Source organism: Mycteria americana, chromosome 1 (assembly GCF_035582795.1).
Source record: "Mycteria americana isolate JAX WOST 10 ecotype Jacksonville Zoo and Gardens chromosome 1, USCA_MyAme_1.0, whole genome shotgun sequence".
Taxonomy (NCBI): Eukaryota; Metazoa; Chordata; class Aves; order Ciconiiformes; family Ciconiidae; genus Mycteria; species Mycteria americana.
This window is the reverse complement of record NC_134365.1, coordinates 65,636,899-65,663,598: the sequence shown is the minus strand read 5'-3', so window position 1 is coordinate 65,663,598 and position 26,700 is coordinate 65,636,899. Positions and strand designations below refer to the sequence as shown.

The 26,700-nt window shown below is 41.3% G+C and overlaps 1 protein-coding gene across 3 annotated transcripts in view; it reads right to left on the bottom strand.

Moving 5' to 3' along the window:
* Positions 1–26,700, bottom strand: part of DGKI (diacylglycerol kinase iota) — a 153,360-nt gene that overhangs the window by 27,328 nt on the left and 99,332 nt on the right. For all 3 annotated transcript variants that reach the window (XM_075503567.1, XM_075503574.1, XM_075503559.1), the window contains one exon: positions 11,463–11,488. In XM_075503567.1, the coding sequence (XP_075359682.1) occupies positions 11,463–11,488 (26 nt within the window). The remainder of the gene's footprint in view (positions 1–11,462; positions 11,489–26,700) is intronic.

Below are 26,700 nucleotides of genomic sequence, written 5' to 3'. Positions count from 1 at the left end.
AACTATCACTGGAGGGAGCAGAATTATTTAGAACTATGTTTTAAAGTATAAGTACTGCACAAAGGAGTTGTCACATCCATGATTAAAACGCAGCCAGTTTGAGATCTATGAATGAAATGCAGTGCGAGAGCAAAGTATTATTTGCAATAATACATCTTAGCAGGGGTTAAAAAATACCAGGCTAAAAATGCATCTGATCAGTGTATGACAATGTTTAAGCACATAGGAAATTATGGCAGAATTCAACTACCGTAACTCCAGCAGAACTAGGGCTCATAAAATCTTTAGCTCTTTCAAAAGACTCAATAAGACAGCTGATGGTCTGACGTGATCAGGACTTTGTAGAAATCTCATTTATCAGGCAGTGCCTGCAACTGTCCAGCCCTTTCTAAGACACAGCTAACACACTGATTCAGGACTTGGAATTGATATGGCATCTGCATTTCAGTGCTGGATGTTTCCTACTGGTTAGAGGCAGCTAATAAAAAATATGAGACATTAGAGCTTTAGTGTGGGGCCCCCAGAATTTGAGCCTCAGTGTCCACCACCATCTTCTGCTAGATTTGCTCCGGGGAACTTGTAAGGAACACCTTATGAAATACTGCTTCACTCAAACCTTGCTGAGCTGATAATGAAAAAGAAACTGCAGCAGAAGGTGACATCATGAAATTTCTTGAGAGTTATTAAACTTAACTTGGCCTATCATTAGCTTCCAGAACATTTCCAGCTCTTTATTGCTGTTGTAGACTTTGTGAAATTCATGGAGTCAGAAATTTAAAGTAATTAGTTTTACACGTTGAGAAGTTAAAAGCTGACCCTGACTAGAAGAGTGCTTTTACACAGCTGGAGTCTTCTGAGCTGTTAAAGATCAGCATTACAGAAATGATAAGAAAACAAGCCCTCGTTCTTAATATCCTACTAGTTTTACAGAAATCAATAACAACTTCTGTTTCAATCACTCAAAAAGCTACACTCTCAAGTGAGTGTGAAGTCTGTATAGATTATCATTCAGAAATACATTCTTTTCTCTGTAAACAACAATTTGCTTGTAATAGCATTGTACAATCTAGTAAAGATCAAATCTAATATGAAAAACTGACAGTAACATAACTTACCCAGAAATGTACAGAACTGACATTTTCCTACTCTAGCCATGATTTTCAGCCTTGGCCTGCAGATAAAAGGGGTACAGGGCACCATGGGGAATTGGTTTGTGGACTACTTCCCTTCCAAGGTGACTATGAAAAACAAGGATCTAAGATATAGAGCAACGCATACATTTGACATTTTTGAAGGGTCTGCCAGTCCCATAGAAAAGTTTTAGGGATCCATGGTGAAAAAAGGTTGCAAATCTCTGCATCTGAGCTTTTACAAACCCTTTACCTCTCCCCAATATTTAAGCTTCTTTTAAAGTTACAGAAGAAAAAAAACGTTTAAAATACGTATGCCAAATTGTCTACATAACTGAGAAATTAAATTACAAAATTAATAACACTTTGTTGGAATGACTGTGAGCTTGCAGGTGTTTGATCTACACACAATCTCAAGTCTCACCAAAGCTGATGATGCTTAAATATTTCTCTTTGAAGGTAAGCTGAGTGGAAGGAGCAATTAAATGTTTTTTCATGTATTTTATGCACCTGCAAGTACTGGAAGCCACTACTGAAGACCATGAAGAAAAGTAAACGGAAGTTAAGCTTTGTGGGTTGAGGGGGTCTCCTAGATGCTGGCAAAAACCCCAGAAATAAATGGGTAAAGTTTTGTGTGGGTATAAGAGAGCAAAAGGCTAGCAAAAATAAAAGCAGCGAAAGCAAAATGTCCGCTACGAAGACTTGCTTGAACTTCTGCACAAGAAAATCACTTCTTCTGTGTTCACTGAAAAAGGACTTTACGTCAAACAGCTGTCTGACTCTTACAACCAAATTTTCCTCCTGATAGAATGGGGCAAAGGTCCCTGAATATAGGCTAACTGGTTGGGCCAAAAAAGTTGCACCAAGCCCCTATAAGGGACACACCCCCCCTTTGGAACCTGTTACTATAACAGTGTACAACTTAAGCCAAGATAAGGACACAAATATTTGGTCCTATCATAACCATCAGGACTGAATTTTTCCTTACAGCTGTGCACAGGAAAAGCTGTGTTCAGGAAAAAAATGTCCATTTTTGATGTAAGGGCCATAGAGGCCTTATAAAACAAGACACTTTTTGTATAAACAACACATGCCTTGCTAACGAATGTGCCCTTGAAGAAAAACTAAGAGACTGATAAAAGGGGAATATGCAGGCCTCGTTAATCACTAATCTTTGAAGAAGAAACTAAGACGAGGAACTTCAAGGACTGGTAAAGGAAACATCTTGTTATAAGGGAGATTGCTGGGCTGGGAGGATACGGCACTACATGAAGTCAACAAGATTTACAGAAACTACAGGAAGGGTAAAGACGGCAGGGGGAGATCACAACCACCAACTCAATTAAAGACCAAAGAAAGCTGCCCTCCCCCACTTCCTACAAGCATGCACAGAATATTAAAGTAGCGCTGTAGCTTTAAGTTGAAATAAGAGAAATGTAGACCAATAGAAAACTGCTTTGTGTAATTACTTATGCATGCATATAACTAGACCATATAAATACTGTACCTGCATGACCAAACTTTGTGCTAGCTTTGTGGAGCTACCACCTAGCACCCATCTCTGCGCAGACATGAAATAAAATACCTCTGCCCTGTGTGTATGTTGGCGTCTCGCACACCGGGTAAATGACCTCACACCTGTGGGATAACGTCTTCATGAGAATACCCTGTAAAAACAGCCCATGTACTGCTGGGGAATTTGCCTGAACATAAAGCTTAGTAGTGCTGTTTGATAGTAAGGCTCTTGGGTATATGTGTCAGGTGTTAACCTCCATCTCGTTTTCTTTTTCTGCTCATTTTTACCTCCACATTGAACTAAAGCTGACATATAGTAAAAGAAAAAAATTCTTGCACAAACCAGAAGAATATTTTTGCACAATTTTTAAACTTGGTGCTGAGCAATCAAAATGGAACATTTTCAGCAAAAAGATGGCTAACAGAGTAGGAGAACCAGTTTCACATTTCAGTGCTCAAGAAAGAGGCTGCATTACAACTAAACAAGGGACATTTTGATGGGGAATTTGATTGCCTGTAAGCCTGAAGAGACATCAACTTATAAACACCAATTATAGCTTAAAAAGAAATAAAGTCTCTGACTAGCCATTTTAGAAAGTCTAGCCCTATATGTCAGCAGTATCTCTTTCTAATCTAACATCAGCCATGAGGAAGAAGATGCTGGCGGTCTGCATCTGAAAGCTGTCTGGCGTGGGAATGGGGAATGGGGAAAGGTTCCTGGATTTGCTAGAAGAGTTCTGCCTCAGCCCGAAGACTGTATACAAACCATGATGGAAATATGACAGCAGAAATACATGCAGTTTAGAGGCTTCCTGCCTAGAACATAGTATCCTGCCATCCATAGTATCCTGCCATCCATAGTATCCTGCCTAGAACATAGTGCTGGCTAAAGTAATTGATTTCTAAAATTTTTCCAAAGTGTATTTGTTTGCTGCCACTACCCACTATCCTAAAGAAACAGGTGGTAAACAAGATTTCCCCACAGGATTTCAGCTTTGGAAAAGGCTTAGGCTTCTTAGGGAATCTGAGAGCAACGGCACCAGTCTAGGTAGCTCACGACAGCAGTGCTGTGAGGCACTGTTTCCGTGAAAGAAAACCAAATAAAGAGACTGAGAGCTCAAAATGCTCCCAAGAGACCAAGAAAACCGACAGTGCGGCAACCTGCTGCAACCAAAAGCTCAAAAGCACATCAGCTGAACCGCAGCCAGACACAGACGTCTGATGACTATTCAGCAAGGGGAATATTATGAAGGCCTTCACACAGCATCTCGAGCTAATCCATCTGTACAGGGAAACGTGTGCATAAGCACACATTCTCCTGTGGTTTGAGACACACTTTTGAAGCATGCTGGCCCTCTGAATAAGTCATACCTCAATAACATCTATTTCTAGGATGGCACAGAGAGGTAGAAAACCCTTCGAAACATTTGTGGGTTGTCCTTTGGTTACAAAAGCACCGCATCCTGTGCGGATTCAAAGGAGAGACCTGACACAGTTTTGACTGCAATGTATGCCTAACTTGGGAATAAGACAAAAATTTTAACATGCAAAAAATCATCCATTACTCAGGTGGTTATAAATATGCATTACAAACCTTTTCCTTTTAAGAATTTTAGATTCAAACAACACACAGCATTAAACCACTCTTTAGAGAGAGAAAAAAAGTAAAAATAACTACACAGGCTTGCTGGAGGGAAAGAAAGGCTAAATTCTCACTTACACAGAAGTCCCTTCATACAACTGTGGAAGGATAAAGAGGCTTTCAAGCAGATGTAAATTACACCCAAGCTGCCTTTAAGGCCCCATTTGCACTGTCAGACTAGTTTAAAGGTACTTTGATGCCAATTAGAGTCCACCCTGAATTGTTCATGTGGCACTGGTGCTGAGCTGAGAGTGCAGTTGATAGTTAGGGGTCGAAGTATTCAGACCATAATGCCGAACTTTTCCTGCAAGACCATTTAACTCAGATTAACAAAAGAAGGGATGACCGTAAAGAAAAAGGACTTCCTCTGTAAATGGTCCAAAAACCCAAAGAACAGTTGAAGATAAACTAAGTACCATCTGGCAGACATTGTCACTTTTTTCCTTTCCTTTTCCCTTCCACCATTTTTATTTTTAAGCCAAGACAGGAACAATTAATGTCATTTTCAGGAGCGATGTGGTGGAGGAAAACGTCTCTGATCAAGCGAGAACACAAGGCAGGGAAGATTTTGGCTGACTAATGCAGCCACTTTATCAATAGAGTGGCATTACTTTGGCAGGAAGAGAACTCTAGGTAAAATAATTAAGCAATGATTTTTTTTTTTTAATTTAAAAATAAAAACGATAGCAAAAAAAAAAGAACATTGTGGGCCACACTGTTCCTCCCCCTTCCCTTACTTGGTTGACCATTACTATCACAGGCACTCCTACCACACTCCCTTCAGGTTTTTTGCCACTGTAAGGCTGGCTGCAGTGCCTTTGCCTGGCAATATCTAAGTAACTCTTCCTCAACAAGCTAGGACTTCAAAATAAACTGAAAATCAGTTCAAGCATTTATTTGCTGGCCAGAGTTTTCGGTGGGTGGAGCCAATTGGTTGTTTTGTTTTACTTTAACAAGTTGCCACTCTTATCTGACCATGAGCAGCTTCCATCAGAAACAAAAAACAGGAGCAAAGTAGGTTGTAAGGTTACCCAGGGCTTCCGCTTGAAAATAGGTGCCCTGATTCAGACAACACATTCCTTACTCCTGCTTCCTCCTGAGGGGAAAGGGATAATGGCAGTGGCCATCTGGAAAGAAACGTTTCCCAGTTTTCCTCTGTTACTCACTCAGATGCCCACATCTGCTAGACCTCTTCCTCCCAGCTGCCTGCTAACCCCTCAGCCTGCTTAGATGTGATGAGAGGTGGGGCATAGGCACCTTTTAAAGGTTTTGGGCAGAGAGGACCTCCCTCAGCGCTAGACAAGTGCTTTGACAGAATGCTTTCTCTTACTACGGGTACCAGGGCTCTGCATCCATACCAGCCTCTGCTGAGCTGCGAAGTAAATGAACAAACTCAGAGCAGATCTCCAAGCAACTGTTGGCTTAGCTGGCCACAGACATACTTTTAAAACACTACCCAGGCGGGCTTTCTTCCCAAAGTGGCTAATTAATCAAAATAAATACCTGCAGTCAGGAACCCCCCCACTGTACTGTCTTTGATCTGTTCAGAGAAAGCATTCCAAGACATCTCAATTTGTTGCTAGGTAAACGGCTGCAACATCACCCTGAAGAATATAGCTTCTCAGCTGGAGCTGCACAAAACCATCACTCTCTCTGTTGAAGGAATCTGGTGTACAAAACAGAGGTGCTGCTTTTTTTTTTTTTTTTTTTTTTAAATTCTATCAGCACCTAGATGATTGGGTTCATCTGTAGTTCCCTGCTCATCCTTTTATTCAGGATGGCAGGATGCTTAAAAATTCTTGAGGAGAACATCCCTTTGCAGACTGTGACAAGCAAGACTAGTGGGCAGTGGCTCCAGAAAGAAGAAAGAAGGTTGAGAGAGTGAAGTCCATGGTCCCACAGGCTGCCAGGGACAACAGGAAATCCCAAGTATTGGAGATCCCAGGAAGTGTTCTCAGCTCTCGTGCTCTTTTCTGGGGCTCCTACAGCCATCTTCCTCCTTGCATGGGTTCAGACCTCCTCTCTTTAATGGAGCAGACAGCATTGGAGCAAATACCGTAATGCACAGCACATTCTGCCTCCAAGGCAGGAGCAGATACTGCATAGCAAAGCATTTTGCTGTATGGGATGGAGCTGCCACTGCCTTCCATGCACACACTTGATCACTCCCTTCCTTATAATTCATACAGCAGCTCTATCCATCCAGAGGGATATATAGAGACAGAATTACACCTCCCGCCCCAAACTTCCAGTTTGAACCTGGGCCAAGCAACCCCTGTGGAAAACTCTTCTAATAGAGGCTAATTTGAAGGTCACCGTTTAAACCCACTTTACTTCTAATGCACTCCTGGCTCTGCACAAATCCCTCCTAAGGATAGGATATCCAGACTGGATGACTCTAAGTATCATCATGAAACCACCATCTGCCAGAATCTGAAAGATTTTTGAGCATCGCCATTCATCTTTCCAAGCAGAAATATCATCCTTCATCTTCACCCTTTGTATCATATTATGATGTTGTAATAACCAACTGTGTCCAAAATTTCTCTTTTGAATATATTTGCTTCTTGACTGAATTTCTGAGTTGTCCCCTATTCCCTCATGAATTTGGCATCTATTGCAGGAAAAAAAGAAAACAAACAACAACTGAGTTTAATCACAGCAAAGCTTGCTAGAAATTACGCTAGTACAGCAAAAAAGCATGTCTGCTAGAAGCAAACAAGTCAAAAAGCCCAGTTTGATGGGTTTATAGAGAAATAAGAGCAGCAAGAGATCAGAGATACAAATATTTGGAACCTCCTGTCTCCAGATCAGAATGCAACTCAGATGCATAAGGACTAAGCACTGGGGTTGACTGCTACTTGAGATGCATTAGTATAGCCACTTAAAACTTTGGGTAGTTCCATCAAAGGCAAGGTTCCTCTGTTTGAAGTTAGGAAAAAAAGTATTGAGCTGCATCAGCTCCAAGTTGCCATTAGATAAATAACATGCCGATGTCCACACATCGCTCGAGTTTGCTGCTATTTTTATTTTTTTTTTTTTTTTCAGAAGACTGAAATGGAAATGGAACTCATTGTGCTCTTTTTGAGAGCATTTCCCTCAGTTGTTCAGGTGATGATGGAGAACAGCCAACTCAGTTACACAGGGTAACCAAAGAATGGTAAAGACAACCCAGACGAAGCTACACCAAAAGTAATGTAAAATATAAGAATATTATTCAATGCATTAGCATTGGAAAATTTGTAGACAGATTTCTGCAGGCTGGCTGTGACAAAAGTGGGCAGGGCATGATCTAGCACATATACAGTGTCCAGTGCAGTACTGAAAGGTGCTGGATGAAGGAAGGGTTTGGTAAACCTCAATCATTCACCCAACAATAATCAGCGAATGACTGTGTACTGGCCAGGCAATGCAGTAGAAATCTGCATTCCCATCACAGTACCATACCTGACCTGGAAACAATGGATATGGCTTCTTTCAATAACCTCCAACAGCTTCAGGCCTCCTGAGCATAAGACCGGGATTTTTACAGAGTGAAAATACAGCAGTAGGTGGTACCATTCACTAACAGGGGAGCTGCCTGTCCCCTCTCTCATGACATCCACCAGACCTTCTGTGGCCCTGCCACTTGCCTATAGTTGACTCTCAGCTAGTCCCAACACCCCAAGAAAGACCATTGTCCTCCGAGGCTGCAGGGCATGTAACTGCACCAGGGCCCACCTGACTGAACAGGTAGCCCTTCTATTTCATTCTTCACAGACATCACCCTAATCCCCTGTCTAAACTACTGCGCTTTGTTCCATTTTGTCAGCCAGTTAGGGAATTTGGGGGTTAGGGGTTTTGTCTGCTCTTTTTGTAGTTTGCTTGGGATTTTTAATTAAAAAAAAAAAAAAGAGAAGGAAAGAAGATGGATTTCACTCTTTAGTTATGTATTTCCTAACTACGTGTACCAAGAACAAAGACACAAACCTTCCAAAAATATTTAAGAGGTTTGGTTTTTTTCTTTTGAAATTTGGGATTTTCTAGCAGTACTGTTTCTCTTTCTGTGCCAATTAAAATGGCTCTGTTTTGTAACTGATAAAGGTGCCTTTAACACGTGTCCACAACAAGGAGCATTGTGTGCTGTTAGAATTGTTCAGTAGATGCCCAGTCCCAGACAGATGGTGCTTTATCCTCACCCTCTCTTCAAGAGAGCATAATGCATTGTCCTGTCAGGGATTAATGGAAGTGCCACTCACATTAGATGCTAATTCTGGTAGCAGCTCTGTTGCTACACTACAGATGCTACAGCTACTGCTTGCAACTAATGCCTGAAGCGGGCAGCCCACGCTGAGGAGAAGCAGGACATTCAGAAACCAAAGTGAGGAGCACAACACAAGAACCTATGCAGAATGCAACCTCATGGTCAAGGGGAAAGAGACATTTGAATTGGGAGACAAGGATGATGAAAAGAAAGAAACACAGAGAAACAGTAGAAGAAAAAATGAGGACTGAAGATTAAAGAAGAGAAAACAAAGATCAGGAACCAAATGGGAAGTTAAAGCAAAAGATCCAACACAAATGAGAAAAGCACCTTTTCTCAGTAACGGCCAACACATCACATCATCAGAAAATCAGCACTAGGAAGGTGCCCCATATTAGGGAAGAGCAGCTGAAACAATGGACACAGATTGATGCCAGTGAGGGTAGGTTATTCTACAGTTGAATCTTGCCCCACTGTGCACCCCAAAGCATTATTGCCTTATAAAACCACACATGAATGTTTAACATCTTGAATAAGCACACAATTCAGTACTGATTGTTAATGAAAATAAGAGTCTCAAAACTGACTCCTGGATACCTACTCCAAGAAAAATATTCCAGGAGAGGTCTGCATAAACACCATAAAAGACAGGCAATTCAGAGATAAGTTTTCAGCTGTGTCCTGGACCCTCCTTTTTGTGTTTAGATAAGACATTTAAGATCCAAGACTAATTTTAGATGCCTCCACACATGCATAAAGTGGGCTGAGAAGCACCTAGGTTCAAAACAGCTTGTGCTACAGCACTTCTGTCACGTTTTCCTTCTAGTACTGTGGTCGTTTACCATGGTCTGTATGTGGCATAGTGGGAGAGGGGAAATCCAAGTATTGGACCTCTCTTTCTGAAAAGTCACTGGCGCATGTGAAATCTTTTGTGTTCGAGAGAAGCTCCTGCATATTTGCATGGATGACAAATCTAGTTAGATACTCCACACAAAACTTCTAATAACTAGCACTATCACATCACTAATTGGTCAAGGAAACACAGGCCTTCCACTCTGCATTTCAGAGGAGGTTTCTTATGAGAGAAAGGGAAGAAAGGGAAGGAAGAGGCTATTCAGAGATGTTTATCAAACCTGAAAAGCCAGACCCTGGCAGCAGATGGTAGATGGCAAACAGGAAGATTTTGTGAAAAACTAGAACAGTATAAAAACAGTGGAAAGAAGGAAAGCATTATGACAGCAGGAAATACTAAAGTTTAAAGATATACAAGGAAATACATTTACACTGTCTGTTGCTCCATTAATAGATAAAAATGGAGCAATAGAACAAATGCAAGGGAAATGAAAAAGCAAGAGCAGTCTATCACTAACAAGCTTATGCACTGACAAGCAGCTTGAGTCCAGGTCTTGAAACAGTATATTAGACCGCAATGTTTTCAAATTTCTTCTGAGGGTTGGAGAAAGGGAGTATACTATTATACTATATATCACAAGTGTCCAGTACTTTATATTAAGAAGCTGTGGTCATGGTAAAAAGCAGATGAACTATTAAACAAGAAAACTGCCTCTGGTTCACAAAGTCAATGAGCTGTAAATCACGGGAAGTTGATAGGGTACACCAGGAAATTCAAACTGTATGCTTCTGCCATTCTTGTGCTCTTGTCAGGGGATCCACTGCTATCGGACACTAGGAATGAACTAGATGGGCTAGATATATCTTTGGTCTGACACATTTGCCCATTTTTATTACTTTCTTTATAACTTTTTTTACTAAGAAATGACATGTCAAGGAGATGGAAGAGAATTTATTAATGACGATATTTTTGACAGCCACTATGCTGGACTAAAAAGATCTTGGCTGGAGCCAAGGACAATGTAGGTTGATACCTAACTTGTCACTCAACACTCCAAGTGCACATACTTCAGTGACATACTTCCAGGCTCAGACCTTCTTACATCTGCATTTGCAATAGTCCTTGCTATTCCCCGTCTGGACCTTTCTTGAATAATACTTATTGTATTGTCCAGAAATTTTGCTGATTGTGTAATTGCACACAAATTGAATGCCAGAAGAAAATAGATGTTTTTTTCTTTTGTGGTCCAAAATAATATTCCAGATTCAGAGCTACATGATGAACTTTCCCCTCTCAGTTACAATCTCCCCTTTTTTTTTCCATTCCTTGTATAACTCTGCCAGTGCAATTACCACCTCACTTGCAGTATGCCTCTGGATTTCAGTACCAATGCAACCATACTTCAATGTACTCTAGAGGGATATTTATACCACCTAGCTCTAAGCACCTAAGTAGGTCATAGTTATTAACCAGCTAGTTTCTCTGCAAACTCCCTCTTTAGTCCATAGGGAAACATCAGATCCTTCAGTCTCCTTCAGAGCAAGTATATTACCATAACCTGCAACACTTGCTACTCAAGCCATGAGATTTTTATATGTAGAAACTCCTAGCGGCACTAAATTCCACACCATGCTACCAAACTGATTTTAGTGTTCACCCAAGATAACTTGGGTTCAAGCCTTTAAACACAATCCACTCTCCTCTGCTACAAAGGTGCTGTCCTATAAGAGTCACAAGAGGTCAGCTCATCTTCATCTCATATCATCCTTTAAGCCCGCACCTAATTTTTCATAGGTGAAGCCCTATGCATTTGTGTGAATAAATTATGAACACTTGAAATAGTTCAGTTTGCTTGAGCAAGATTCATTTTACAAACAACTCAATACAGGCTTAACTTCTGCCAGCCCCAACTAAATGAACACTCACTTGATGTCTAGGGGTGAACAAAGTTTGAGCAACATCAAAGTTTCATTTTTATAAAGTCATTTTTCTCCACCACAACTGTGTTAAAACACAGCTTACAGCTAGTCTTTAGTCTCATTTTTAAGATGCTATCAGTATCTACAAAACACATCTTACCTTGATCTTCTGAAGAGACCGGTGACCTGGAATAAAACAACAAAGTCCAGTCAATCTTTGGTATGGAAAGGCCACAAAAAAGGTTCAATGTCACTGTGGGGAATACAGTATGGAGGAATTGGAAGATTTTATTCTTGGGCTAACTTAGAAGGGAGGACTGGAAAGCATCTGACAAGAAAAGAGCAGAAAAGGGCAGAGACAGTGAGCAGGTTCTGCAGACCAGAGTGGCCGTATGGAGTCACACCCATAAGACAGCTGACAGCTGCACTGTTAAGCACTCATGCCAAGAGTTTCTGTAGGTACTTGGCAAAGAACTTTGCTGTTCTGTTGGAAATAGCTGACATTACTGTTCAGAAAGTCCTGATCCTTCAGAGGTTATTGCAGGGACTATAATTAAGTGTGGGCCAGGACGAAACCTCACAGCTAGGGGTGGTTGAGGAAATTATAGCTTCAGAGGAACTTGTAGTCATTAAGGTGGCCATTTTTCTTACCATGAGTCAATGTGGTGGAGAGCATAAAACACTGGTTGTAATTAATACCAGTTCATGCCATCTTCACAAAAGTAACATAAACAGACCCCCACCCAAAAAAAAAAAAAAAAAAAAGGTCTGGACAGATGTAAGTACAGTAAAAGCAATGTAACAGCAGCAACACAAGAGTTACAGGATACCCTAACCACTGGCTTACGCCTCTGATAATACTCCAAGAGAGTGAGGGGTTATAAAACATGAGGGACCTCTCAGTGCCCCTGCTGATGAACAGAAGGGCCCCACTGAATTCCAGAGATTTCTGTCACAGCTCCCATCACTCAGGATCACACTCCTCATCCTTTTGGTCAGCACCCACAAAAAAGGAACACAAAGAGGTGTAAAGTATTGGCCCTCCGTTTTTCCCTTTGCTGCAGTAGCTTGGCTTAGCAAAACTAGGGCTAACTGTACAGCCAAATCTAGGATGTGCCTCGGTTATTTAGACCGGACTGACAGCACAGAGTGGATTGGACCATTGCCTCAGGACTTCCCCAACAAAGATTCTCAACTGCATACATAGCCTTCCCACCCAGGTAACAAGGAGTTTGTTCCTGCAGTGAATGGGAAAACTCATGCTTCCTTTCCAAGATATATTTAATTTTGCACCAAGGTACAAAAAATAACAAATTACTAAAGATTTAAAACTGTTAGTGTTGCCAGCAAACAGATCAAAGCCGACATAAGAAAAGCAGCCACAGAGGGGTGAGGGGAAAAGAAGGAACAAAGAGGAAAAGAGCACATGTATATTTAAGTGAGTCACCAGGGGCTGGGGATTGGAGGGGGGGGGAAGATGGGTTAGAAACCCTGGATTTAGAGGAATAAAGATGCTGAGGAAGGAGTCATGATCTCATTCTATCACAGGGGTCTGAAAATGAAGGCTGAGGGATTATAGGACATCAGAAGCAAATATGCAAATATGTAGATGCAAACAGGAATGATGGAAAGAAAAGAAGGAAACTTTCCTAATGAGGTATGTACATTTTTAAAAAAGGGACAGATTTGCAAAGAAAGAGAGGAAAGAGTTACAGCACAGCTGGAGCAATGGTCACTGAAAGGAAAAAATGTGATTGCCTAATTAAGATTCTGACTGCGCAAGAAGCCAATATGTCTGTATGGATCAGAATTAATTAATCCTCTACTCCCATTAAATCCTCTGATTGCTGCTGAACATCCTAGGCATGTATTCTGCTCTGCTGCCAACCAGGCCAGCTCTGCCCTTGCACTTCAGCCATGTCTGTGGAAATACAGTAGGAATGCAGGTAACCCAGAGGATTAGCAGGCATCACTAGGACTCTGTCCCTGTCCCACTGCTTTGACCAGTTAGTTACAGGCCTTCCTCCACAACCCCCAGCAGAAACCCTTCTGAAGATCAAAACTCAACATACAGTGTTTCCTACAAGGTTAAACAGTGCAGAATGGGCCATATCAAGAGGTGCAAATTTTTAGGTACTTAAAAATATTTTTACACGCAGGAGTCATGCCAGGTTGCTTAGCTCACATATCCTGACTGTCTGCCCATTGCTAATGCAGTATCCCACAGCATCAGTAGAATTTATTCCTTTGTTTTGTTTCTTAATTGCACAGTTTCATCACCTTTCAGATCTTTATGTGAAACAATAAAATAAACAGTACAGATTATCCTATAATTTGGCTGCTCTTTATGCCTGGTAAAACAGATGTCATTAGTTCCTTAAAGCATCAACAATAGGAGAGACACTATTACAGTATCACCGCCTTCTCAATTAAAACATTGAAGGGAGGGATGAAATATATGTTTGTGTACATTTAGTGTGCCCAAAATTAGTATGTATTTTTCAAAATAGTACTGCCATGTACCTTTGTTGCATGCCTTGAACACAGTGCTTGAACAGGAAGAAATCTAACAGGTACTACTGTTGCTACTAGCAGTGTTTCCATTTGAAAGGCTTCATCAAGCATCTTTTGGAACTGTGTAGCCTGGTATCCTGAGAAAATAAGGCTTATATAATCACAGCATCTTGATGTGTATGTATGCACTTCTCTCACCCTAATAAAGTTTGAGCTTGTTGGCTCATTTCACCCATCATTAACAGAGGGGTTGGAAAGGCAATTCCTGCTTTCACAAGGAAACGCAATAGCATAAGCTCAAACTTTCTGACGTAGCTGCAAAGCCACAAAGAGAGGTTTTGAATATCTCAGCCACAGGAAAGCCTCAACAAGACCTTCCACCATTGAGGATACCAAAGGTTCAACCACAATAAACTAGGCTTCCTTTGTTCCACTACCAACATAAAGTATTTTGGCTAAGAGTAGAGAGGACTTTGAACATTCTCCTACAATTTCAGGCCATACATTTTAGCAAGAGGGAGGTTTTCCAAACCATTCAAGTACTGACCTAACTACACCAAGGGGAGTCTTGCTTGTAACTATAACGTAAGGAAGTGAGGCTGTTGGGAACTCCACATTAATAGTGTTGGGCATTTTATGCATTGTCTGGTCTACCCCATGCTTATGATAGGCTCTAAGGGAGGAAAGAAATAAAGTCTAATGACCTGCTCTAAACCACATACACTCACTCCACAGCAACAGAGGGCTTTCCTGACACCAAAAAAGTCCAGTGGATGCTCATATTTCTGGTCACACATCTTTCGCTCAGGTTTGTCAGAAGTGTGAGGGATAATACTGTGGCAGCAGTGGTCACCAGACGGGTGTCCTGAGAAGGGAGGATTCTCAGCTGCTAACATCCCCACAGTAACCATCTATCTAGCGCCTGTCAGCTGCCCTCAGAGTGTGATTCTAGCTATGTGTTTGACTGTCATAAAGAAGCAAGTTAGCATTCCCACAACCTCTATGCCTTAAAAAAAATAGAGACAAGTCAGAGATACTTCAGAAGAACTAATACGCTGTCAAGATCTGTGGTCCCACCTGGGTCAAAACACTTTGCCAAATGAAATCATGAAGACATTTTAATTTGGTTAAACAAAGCAAAACAAATCAAATGCCCAAAACCCTCAGAAAAGGGTTCAGGCACTGCAATATCCTGTTCTTGGCCACTTCAGAACGGAATCGCTTATTTTTCATATTAACTGTTACTTGTTTCTGGTTTTATCTTGGTGTAAAATTGTAGAAAGAAAGGCTCATTGCCCACCCCCCCACTCCCAAGAGAGTAAAGGCAGGCCAGATTGTCTGTGATTGGCTACATTTCCAGAATCATGAGATTAAATTAGCTCTTCCACCAGCAATGCTCTTTTCTCATGGGTAAGTGTGAAAGAGAAGCCCAATTTAAAATATTTTCACCAAAGGCATTAATCTGACTTTTCCCCTGCCCTGATTTGACAGATCCTTTATGAAGGGCTATTGCTGTAGTGACCAGTTAAAGGGAAGACAAATATTACTATGATGATAGGGAAGGGGATCAGAAGGGAGGAGGAGGGAGAGTATGTTATCACCTCTGTTTCCTTTCCATGCTGTTCATACCTCTCCTTTCACTATAGGTCCTGCAGTAGTGTTCTCCTCCTGTTGCAGAGTGGCAAGCTCTACTCAGAAGAGATAACAGCACTTGCAAGCCTCAGCCTGCAAGGGGAAGCTGCGCATTGCCTGTTCCACCATTCCTTATGCAAGCAAAGCAGTACTTCTTGTGCTTAACACAAAATGCACAAGGACCTCCCAAGAAATGAGGTACACATCTTTAGAAATGCCTGAATAGCCTGATTCAGGTGAAATAGCCTGAATAATAATGTAAAAAGCCCCATCTCATATATTCACTAGATGCTTCCAGCAAATTGGAAGACTTATGATACTGAAGGCATGAGACATGCCCACCTAAAGCAGCACTGTGCCTCAGAGTTAATGGTCTGATCCAAAGCTCACTGGAATTTTTCCACTCACTCTTACAGACCTTGGATCAACTGCTGGCAAAAATCTAATCCCCAGTACAGCCAAGACAGCCTTCAGTATCATACAAACCTTCCCCAAACAGCCAAACACAGCTGTTTCCAAGTGCACTCTCCAATGTGCAAGTACGAGATTTATTCAGCACTGGAAGGGTGGAAGAGGGAATATTCCTTTCTGAGGAGGGAAGGGCAGGGACTGCCACAATTTAGACCCTACTCAACTGAGGCTTAGGAACCTAGAGAAATACAGCCAGTCTCCAGCAGATGAATTCTAACAAAATTTCAGCAAATGGGTACATTATTCATGAAGACAAAATTCTCTGGAGAAACAAACCCAGAGCTGATGTGAAGCAGATATTTTAATCAATAAACCTGTAGCAGAAACCATCACCAGAAACCATGCACCAGGCCTATTTAAAACCAGCCATTTACAATTTAAAGGCCAAATAACAATCTGTGCAGCAATTCTGCTGGTTTTTATGACCATTCCCCTTTTTCCCTGCTTAAGCAACGTATTTCTGCAAACTTTCTAATTCAGTCTGACAATAGCTGCCTGTGACCAGGGGAGGGAAAGAGCTTTCAGATTAAACCCATTTCTTCTCATTTTGTGTGTACATCTCTTCAGAACCAAAAGTGGCACCTCTATTGGGATTTATTCATGTATTCGCTGAATGTAATAGAAGAAAATTTTTTGCACATAAAGTATTTTTAAAATAAAGGTGAGGAAACACCCTCATTCAGCAGTCTGACACATATCAACGCCTCTGGGACTGGCGAGTCCCCTGCAGCCCCAGCTGCAGACAGTGCCTTGTATCTTACTGGCAGAAAGGCAGAACTGCTTTTTTTCCTGATCGCTCAGCATCTCCTACTTGGAGGCACCCAATAAGAGTTAAAGATAATGCTCAGCCTGGGCATCGCTATTTTCTGCCATGGCACTTGATGAAAAATAAAAGCCTAAGAATTACTGAGAGTTTCCCCACACTTCCACTTTGACCCTGTACATGCCCAGTTCAGAGTGACCTTGACAGGCTGCAGAAGTGGGCTAGCAGCAACCTAGCAAGTTCAACAAACGCAAGTGCAAAGTTCTGCACCTCAGGAGGAATAAACCCATGCAACAAGACAGGCTGGGGCCTACCACCTGGAAAACAGCTTTGCAGAAAAGGATACAGGATGTTAGCAGAGCACAAGCTGAATGTCAGTCGGCAGAGTTCCCTGCAACAGCGAAAGCCGATGGCATACTGGGCTGTATTTGGAAGAGTGCAGCCATAAGGTAAATGGAAGTGGGTTTTGCCCTCTACTCAGTCCTTGTGAGACTTGAGAACAAGACGGACATGGACAAACCGGTCTGAGTTCCACAAAGAGCCACAGAGATGGTGAGGGCATATGAGGAAAGACATACGAGGAGCAGCTAAGGGAGCTGGGTTTATTCAGGACGAAGAGAAGGCTCAGGGAAAATCTTATTGGTGCCTTCAGCTACCTAATGGGAAGGTATAAAGAAGACAGAACCAGAGTTTGCTTGAAGAAAGAAGAGGAGGAGAAGCAACAGTCACAAGTTGGGATGTGAGAAATTCAGACTGGATATTAGGAAAAACTGTTTCACCGTGAGGATGACCAAACAGGGGAACAGGTTGTACAGATTATTGAATATCCAGCTTTGCAGATATTCAAAACTCATCTGGACAAGGCTCTGAACAACTTCATCTAACTGGACGTATTTTGAATGGGGGTTTGGATTAGATGACCTTCAGAGGTCCTTCCCAACCTAAATTTTTCTGCAATTCTGTGAGTGTCTCTACAAAGCTTTCTGCTTTTACTATCCCAGCTTTCCAGTCATTCTTTCCTCTCAAATATTTCTTGTAGACAATGGCCATACTGTCTCACACACATGGGAAAATGCTGACCAGCAATGCTCCCTGAATCTAAAAAATTACATTCAAGTTATTTATTATTTGGCAGAAATCCGTTCGGCCATGTCCTGTTAATCTGTAACAATAATCTGGAGAGCCTAATTTTTTCTAATTCTGCTAAAGGTAAAGATCAGCACTTTTTCTAGCATCTCTGTAACCTCCTTCTGCAGCCTTAGTCTCTACCTGCACATAAACCATTGCCTCGGGCTGTTCACAAGCAGTCCAACATACCGGAATGTAGCTTGGGGCTTCTTATGAAAACAAGGGCAGCTCAGATGTATTCCTTGCTGTGTCTCAGTCATGCCTGTGTCCCTTACGTTGTTCCATATCTTTTCTCATTACTGCCTAACTTTTTATCGCTTACCATTTCTCTGTCTAAGCTTCGAATGAAGGCTTGGAACGCCACAATGCAGCTATACCTGAAGTTGTACTGACACCCAGAGGAGTTGCCTGGGAATTGCTGCTTAACAGGGGAATAAAAGATTCTATTGCAAACTCAGATGTAAACCCAAACACGCTTAACCTTGATTTAAAAATGAAGGAGAAGGAGAAGAAGAAGAAGAAGAAGGAGAAGAAGAAGAGAGATGTTCTAACACACTCATCTTGAAAAATATAGTCCCTCGGAATCAAGGTCAAAACATGACCTAAGAAAGCTGGCTTGTTATTTCCTTGAAAAAGAAGGTATTTCCAAATGACTAGCAGGATCACTGTAGGGTGATCATGGGTTGTTTGTTGGTGTTTTTTCAATACTTGGCCTCTCTTTCTTTTATCACCACATGTCACCAAAATATCCCAGGGGAATGTAAGACATACATTTTGAAGAGGGTCTGATTCAAGCTTCTTTGAAATGCTATTCTTCCATTTCCAGATTTGAATTAAATCTTCAAAATCCTCACTGACCTGTCAATTGCTTGATGAATTTGGGGAGCAAAAGGCAAAGGAAAGGCAGTAGCTGATGTGGCTCTAACCCTAAAAGAAATAAAGCAAGATCTAGCCACACCTTGTAATACTTTGGCAAAACAAGAGACTGGATGTCAAAGGACTGGATGCTGTTTGAAACAGCTCTTTATTAAGACCACCTAGGACAGGCACTAAAGGGGCTGGCTTTACACACTGCCTTAATATCCTACATGAAAACCAAAAAAAGATGTTAGGTGCAATCAGGTAACAAATCACCTGACCTCTTTCCTCAACAGTGGATCTGTGTACTTTTACTTTTTCCAGGAAAAGATTAACCCAGAGATCATTTTGCTATGACTTTAACTTTTTATTTAACCCAGAGAAAGGAATGATTTTGGTAACCACAAAGCCATGACAGCAAGCACATCAGGTATACTCTGATTCAGAAGTCACATCCCCACTTGGCCCTCAGGCTCGATGGAGATGAAGCACATCAGCTGCTTGGTATCTCAAGACAGCACCCAAATAATCTTAGGCCAGTTTGGGTTTCTAAACCATCTAGAAGCTACCCTAAATGGGGTGTTTGTTACCACAAAGCAAACCAGTGATTCCTGATAAATAGCCTTTAGTGGTTTTGGGAGAAGAGAGACTGAAACACAGGAATCCCTCAGGTGCAGATTCTTGCAATTATGTTCATAAATATGTGGCCTGATTTTCGCAAGCGCTAAGCACTAAGCAACCCTTGCTTGCCTGCCATCTTTAAAAAAAAAAAAGAAAAATCACCTCAGTTAATGTGCATAACACACAGGTCCTAGGCAGAGCAGAGTTGCTGAGCCCTTTACACTCCTGCTAGAGAGTAATTAATGGAGAATAAAACTTGTAATGGGAGTTTTAGATACGGTTTTGTGCTGCACTTTTAGACACCTGGCACAGAAACAAGAATCTAGGAGTTGGGGTTACATTGGTTTCAAGCCACCTCTGGCTCTCTGATTTCAGCTCTTGGCATAATTTAGCCAGGTCCATCTGTCCCTGCTTGCCCATGGGCATCAACACTGCCAGGAACCTCAGCAAGGCTATGTGTTACGGCCCCGCTCCTCATGTATTGCCCTCCCATGCACACACCTCTGTGCCAGAACTGCTAAACGCTCACTCAGCGTCAGCTACTGAGACAAAGCTGTGGGTTTTCGTGCTCCTTTCCCAGCGCAGAGGAGCAGCATGCAAGCAAGGACAAATTTTCTCCCTCCCCATTTGAATGCTTTTAAAGCTTTCAGAAGTTTCTCCTCTCACCTGAGAAATCCTTTGGCAGGCATTTTAAGAAGAGACAGCAGCTTCTACGCCCTGACATATAAGTCCGCAGCCATGGGAGTAGGACAGGCACCCTAGACATGGAAGGGCAAGGGCAGCTCCCTGCAGAGCAGCCATGCCAAGACACACAGCCTGGGGAACGTGGTCCCTGTCCCTCAGCTGTTCCCAGGTGAACCAGAGAACCTCTCCCCAGCCCAAGCACACTAAACCCAGCCCACATTCACAGGGGGCTGTTTCAAGCAACATTTTCCAGAAGAAATAAACCTCTTTCATGCACATCTCCACCAAGCAAAAACAGCTCACCAATATATTTTTCAAGCAGCCCTAGTGAAAAACCTCACTTTTCGTTCAAGGAGTCAAGCGAAGGCTCATGTCAAAATATTGCTCCCAGCCTCATCCAAACACACTAAACTTTGTGGGTCCAAAATACTAAATTGCAAACCTCAAAAGATGACCTATTTTCACATGACTATGCTTTGTCTCTAGCTTTTTATTGCATGGTATTTTGATACTTTCCGGTTTCCAGCCACAGCTGAAGTCCGAACATGCAGATATCTGAAGAATTAGAGAAAGTTAGCAAAGGTTTGACTTTTTGGAGTTTAACACTGTCAACTCAGGTAAAACAGTAGTTCTGTGTGATAGTCTAGAGCAGTTATTTTACCAAACTACATTTCTATTCTCTTTGCAAGCCTGTTAAACCAGAATTTAGGACTATGAATGGGGTATCAATAAATACAGTCTGAATGAATATTATGAGATGTCCTAGTGTGAAAGCTTGGACACACTATGTATTCTAATATGTGTGTTACATATGTACGGGACTGTGTTTCGTACCCATGCCCTGAAGCTTATTAGTTTTGGCTTTGATAAGACAGCTTGGTACTGAGTGAGAGCACATTGAGAACCAGTCTCCTCTCCGAGCAGATGGCAGCTCCTTATGGCAGGGACAGAGCACATGGACACAGGCTTGCTATTCCTGTGCAATGCTCAGAAAACTAGGACTGGGATGGTTTTTTTTTTTTTGTCTTACTTCAACGCTTACAAATAAGTAACAAGTACACACAAATACAGACACACGTATTACCTAAAAATATAAATTTCTTTCTTTTCCAGCTTTTATTGGACTGGAAGCCTGCTGTACTGGAGGATATTCACCCTGTATTTATAACAGTGCTTAAAGCAAGCCCAGAAGAAGGGTTTCAATCATCCTATATCCACTAACAAACCCAGCTAGCCCCTCTTCCAGTGCCTTCAATATCACTGAGGGCCATGGGTCTGCTATTTCCACTCCATAAAGCTGAAGAGAGGAATATTCACATTCTACAGTGGCACCATCGGCTCCACTCTCTCCTCTACCCTTCTCTTGGCCAAGTGCAGTTACCACATGCCTGACGCTTGCAGGAAAGCAGTAGGGCCTAAAGATCAAATTATCAGATGTCATTTTCTTTTACCCAGCCAAATGGAAGACAAGGGTACTAGAAGCGACTGTCTTGATATGTTCCCCTGCCTTCTTTGCTGCAGAGCTGCTTTACTTCTCAGCACAGATTCTGCTTCTCAATCCAGGAGCTAAAGTAAGCAAGCAAGGATGGAAGCAAAGGGAAAAAAAGGAAAAATGAAGAGTTGTAACAAGAAAAGAAAAAAAAAGAAAGAACTCTATTACTTCTGCCTTGGCTATCAGCCAGAGAGTGGAAAGCAGATTTATAGCTGTTATGGTAAACAACTGAAAGAAAACCAAGGCACCCCGCCACCTGTACTCCGTCAACATCAATTTCATCCTTTAAACACACTCCAACAAAACAACTTACATTCCACTTGGAAAACTCTTTTTCATCCCCTTATCTACGGGAACTATACAGAAAGCATTTTCAAGCTAGGTGTTAGTTGACTTTTTCAGCATCCGGGTGGGTAGGCCCCTTTGTCAAGCACATGCGTATTCTATTGCTTGAAATCACCCCAAGGAGAGGAGGGGAGCTGGGCTGCTTGCATTTCCCTTTTGGAAAGCAGGATGCCAGTCAAGAAGCAAGATGTCTCTAAAGAAGCCAATTTGTAGTCTTATGGTGTGTGGGAGTGTTTTGCATGTCACTGTCTGCCAAAATAATTTGTCAGCAGGGTGAATTTCCTCAGCTGTGCATCAGGTGTTGAGATGCTACAAATATCATTAAGAGCCTTCATTTTGAGGGCTTAGGGGCAGGTGGGTGGGAAAAGAGGAAACTAAAATCGCACCCAATCCACTCTGGGGAGCTACATTCTGAATAATAAAATTATTTGGTAATAAGTACTGATGAGAAAAAAAAACATCCTACAGGATGCAGTACAGGATGTACTCTATTTCCACCACATATTGAAGGGGCAGAAACACAAACCCACCTCATCAGATGTGCCTACTGTTGTTAACACCCCTTAACAATTCAGCACCTCAACAGCAAAGGCTGGGGACTTAATTCTGGAAGAAAACAAACGCTATTTGCATTGCAGTCACATACACAAATAAGGCCATACACATGCAAATCTAAACCAAATTCTGATTTCTTCCTTTTCCAATTATGGTTAACAAGAGCAGAAGCAAAAGACAATGTCTTAAAGCTCAGTATTACTGGGAAAGGAGTTGCCAGGAGGATGTGTAAGTACCAAATACTAATGACTGTTGCAGAAATTTTAATAAGTAAAAACCATGATTTTTCTACACCCTTATCTCTGTAGATAAGGCCAGGCTTGGGCAGTAGTGACCTAAAAATTCTACTAATTAACAGGGGAAGAGGTGATTAAATAAGGTTTTCCATGTATTCAATCACTTAAAGGCAACACCAGAAGTTGCTGAAAGTTCATGTTAAACAGTTTCCAGAACCATCTGATTCTCGCTGTTTGCAAAGATCCCTCAGGTCTGGTGGGTGCAACCACCAGAGAGCCATGGCTCATGCCCTGACATAGCAGGGACCGTATGTGGTAACACATCCCCTAGTCCTGCTTCCATATCTTCAGACATCAGAGCAAAATGCCAGGATCTTCCCATGCCCAGAACCATCCTTGAGATGGTACCAACTTGGCTGAAGTAACGCAAAGCCTCTTGAATCCTGAGATGAGAATGTCTGTTCTCATGTTTACCTCACCTACACAGTCTGTACGTGATACACTCAGGATATACCAAAAACATCTCATGCAGGCCAGTCTTCGAAAAGATATTTTGGTGTCAACATTCCTCTACATCCCCTGTGATTTTAGCATTGTTTTCCTCTCTAAACTGTATTCCATTTTTCTGCAGTTGAGTCAAGGTGTGTCTACTGATCAGACATGTCCAGGAGTCCCTTCTCCTGGCTATGACAGGGATGAACATCACTAGGAACTAGAGACATTGCTTGGGGAAAGTGGACATGGATTAAGTGACAATGAGGAAGAGGCTCAAAACTAACTTGTGAATTAATGTTTGTCCAGGTAAAGTCTTATTTCCAGTTTCATGACAAATCATTTGACAAATTCATATGTATTCTGTATCTACAGCTGTACTTGAGGTTGCTGTATAAGCAGCTCCAGAAGAAAAAAGAAAACTTCTTCTAGAAAAATTGTGAAAGCTGGACACTCAAATTAGCTTCCAAATAGTAACAGATACCAGCAGCAGTAGCTGTCCTTAAAGAAACTTTTGAAATCCCACAGGCTGCAAAGCAGCACTGGGCACTAAACAGGATTTTTCTTTGCTGTCAATCTGGAAAGAGTATGAATTTCACTGGGAAATATTTCTGTCTGCAGTGCTACAGACTCCAGATTGTTCTTGTATTCAATGACTGTACCACAAAATAAAAATAACTATCCTGTTTTTGAGTAGCTCTGTACTGAACTGACTATACAGAGAAAATAAGAGATTCAAACTATTTCTGGAAGGGTTTGATTTTAAAAACATAGGGATCTCACAGAGAAAACACGCTCCTTTTTGTCAGCCAAATTCCACCATTTTTAAGAGCCTTCCTATTGTTTGCCAGGCTGAAATTTTTTTGTGGATGAAATGAAGCTTCAAGACAAATTATTCAAGCGATGCCAAAATTCTGCTGGATTTTCATTGTTACGTTGTAAATTTTTAAGGGAATGAGAAAGGGCAGAAATATATCTTTTCAGAACCGCAGACACATATCTTCAAGGTAGAATTCCAAAGGAAACCAATAATTATTCCTTTTTTTCCCCACTGAAAATCTCCAAAAACAATGAAGGCGGCTAAAATACTGAAGTATATGGAGAGAATTAATATTCACAACAGGAACATAAAGTACATGAAATTCATTATTTACCACATCTGGGCACTAGAGTGTAAAAAAAATAACAGGTGCCACCTTTGAAAGTCTCCAGAAATGGGGGTAGGGGAAGATTTATAGCAGCAACTGAAGAAAAGATTTCCTAATGGTGGATAAATTGTAGCTTCTATATGGAATGTGCACAAGATTTTAAGTATTGTGACTGCATCATGCTGACAATAGTGAGAGCTTTCAAAATACAGGACCAGACCCCGTACTGAGATGCATCACTTTTTCCAACTCAGTCTCACTCAGGGAACTTGCTTTCCCTCAAACCAGTTTCTTATCCATGTGCTATATTCTTATAATTTTTTTTGCTTTCTTCAAAGGACTTTCCCTATTTAACCCATGTTTACCTTTCCCTGAATCATTCTTAGTTCTCTTTACATCACTTTTCTTCTTCTTTGAGTCCACATCTTTCCTTTCACTAATGCCCCCTCCTTTGTAATATAACTTTCCTAGCGACAGGTGGAGAACTGCTTTAGACAAACTTTTCTCATTCTCCACTTCAAGGTAGTAAGGCGGTGCCTTACAAGCTATTTGTAAAAGCATCTAAGAGAACAGAAGAGAAAGAAAAGGGAGAGTCAAGCATAAACAGACACCACATTTTGTTATGCTCTAATTCTATTATAAGGACTACACAGGAGTGTACAGTGAAGGTGAGATTGTGATTTATGCCTTCACTCAAATAAGATTTGTTTGAAAGCAATTAGTACTCATGGAGTCCCCCTGGGATTTTAAACAATGGAAAGTAATTTGTACAGGTGTACAAATAGCTGGTTAAAGCATATGCACTTCATTCTTGTGGCTTAATCTTATAAACGCAGCTTAAACTAAATCTGAACCAGAAAATGAATTCAGATTTTGCTATCAAAACACACCAAGGCAGACTAGTTTGCCTATTTAAGAGCTGAGGCCGAGTTTCCCGATGCAAGAGTTTTGGGGAAACACTTGAATTTTTCAAGTCTTCACCAACCTTCAAAATCTTAAAGGTTCACTATCACTAGGGAGCTCCTGCCTAGCACGTTCAAATCCTGAGTGACCTCTTTATATTTTCTTAACTTTCACTAGATGAGCATTCCTTCTCCTTTCTACATGCAAACTTGCATCCCTGATGCTCTTCTCACCTTGGACCACACAAAGACTTCTCTTAAAAAAAAAAAAAAAAAAAAAAAAAACACCAAACCACCTTGTAACCTCTGTACTGTCACACTGATTTCCTGGGCAATGATCTGATTCTTGTGGCTCAGTTAAAACACTTGGCATTCAGCCTTTTTCTTCTTCCCTCTCAGGAACTAGGTTATTATTGCCTCATAAGGCAGTGCCTGGGTGGTATTACTAGCTAATTAATGTCTATTTAGTGTAAAGGGCTGCAGCCACCTTCTAGCCCCTACAGGTGTGTTTTCTTCTTCTCCCTGACAGGACCAGATAGCATTCTGGCCAACCTTCGCCCACCCTTCGCAAGCCATGCATTCAATTCAGACAATGCACCTAGCAGCTTTGGAAACACATTACCATCACAGCTGGACAGATGCTAGAAGAGTGGTTGTTACTGCCCCAAACAATGGGAAAATTAATGACTTCAATTAAAAGATGTAGATTAAACCTCTACCAAGGTATTAGTCACCCTTTCATTTTTGTATGCTGTTGTGGTTTTTATTTTATTTAATTTTCCAGCTCTCATCACATAACAGAGTGACAAACACATAACTAGGAAGAGAAATTCATGGCCAACAATGAATGCTTACAGCAGGCTATGAGGGAATGGTCGTCCCCATCTTATGGCACCATTTGATCATAGGATAAATCAGGATGATGAACCCACTCATGTTCAAAGGAAGAGTCCAACTACATGTTTCAGTGGAGTCAGCCCAGAATACTTAGCTTTTTTCAAGATCAAGCACCAGTAGTCCAAGTAATTGTCTTGCCATTGTTTTTTGTATGCACCGTTCACACTAATTTGAGTTCCTATTGAGCTACGATCTGCCCCAGCTCCTGGTTACTGCATCAAGATGCTGTTTCATGTCCTGGCCACTCCACACATCGGTCACACACTAAAGAGCGACCAGAAAGGGAGCAAAACATGAAATACTATCAATCAAAAGCCACCTGAAAATTAACTAACATGAAGCTCACTTAACTAAAACCAAAAGCATAAATAATTTTCTCTCAGAAAGACCCCTGCCTCAAAACAATTACAGTCAAATTACTCTTTACCCCAACAGCTTGTGATCAAAAGCAACACCATACATCATAATTATTTTTAGATCACATATTCTCTTCTATACTTTCATTGACTGAAATAATTTAAGGGATCTCTCTATTTGCATACTTCGTCTTTTTAGCTACACTCCTCACTTCTCAGAAATAATTACTTTATCTTAAAGAGGTTATACATATATATATATATATATATATATGTATACACACATATATATGTGTATATATAG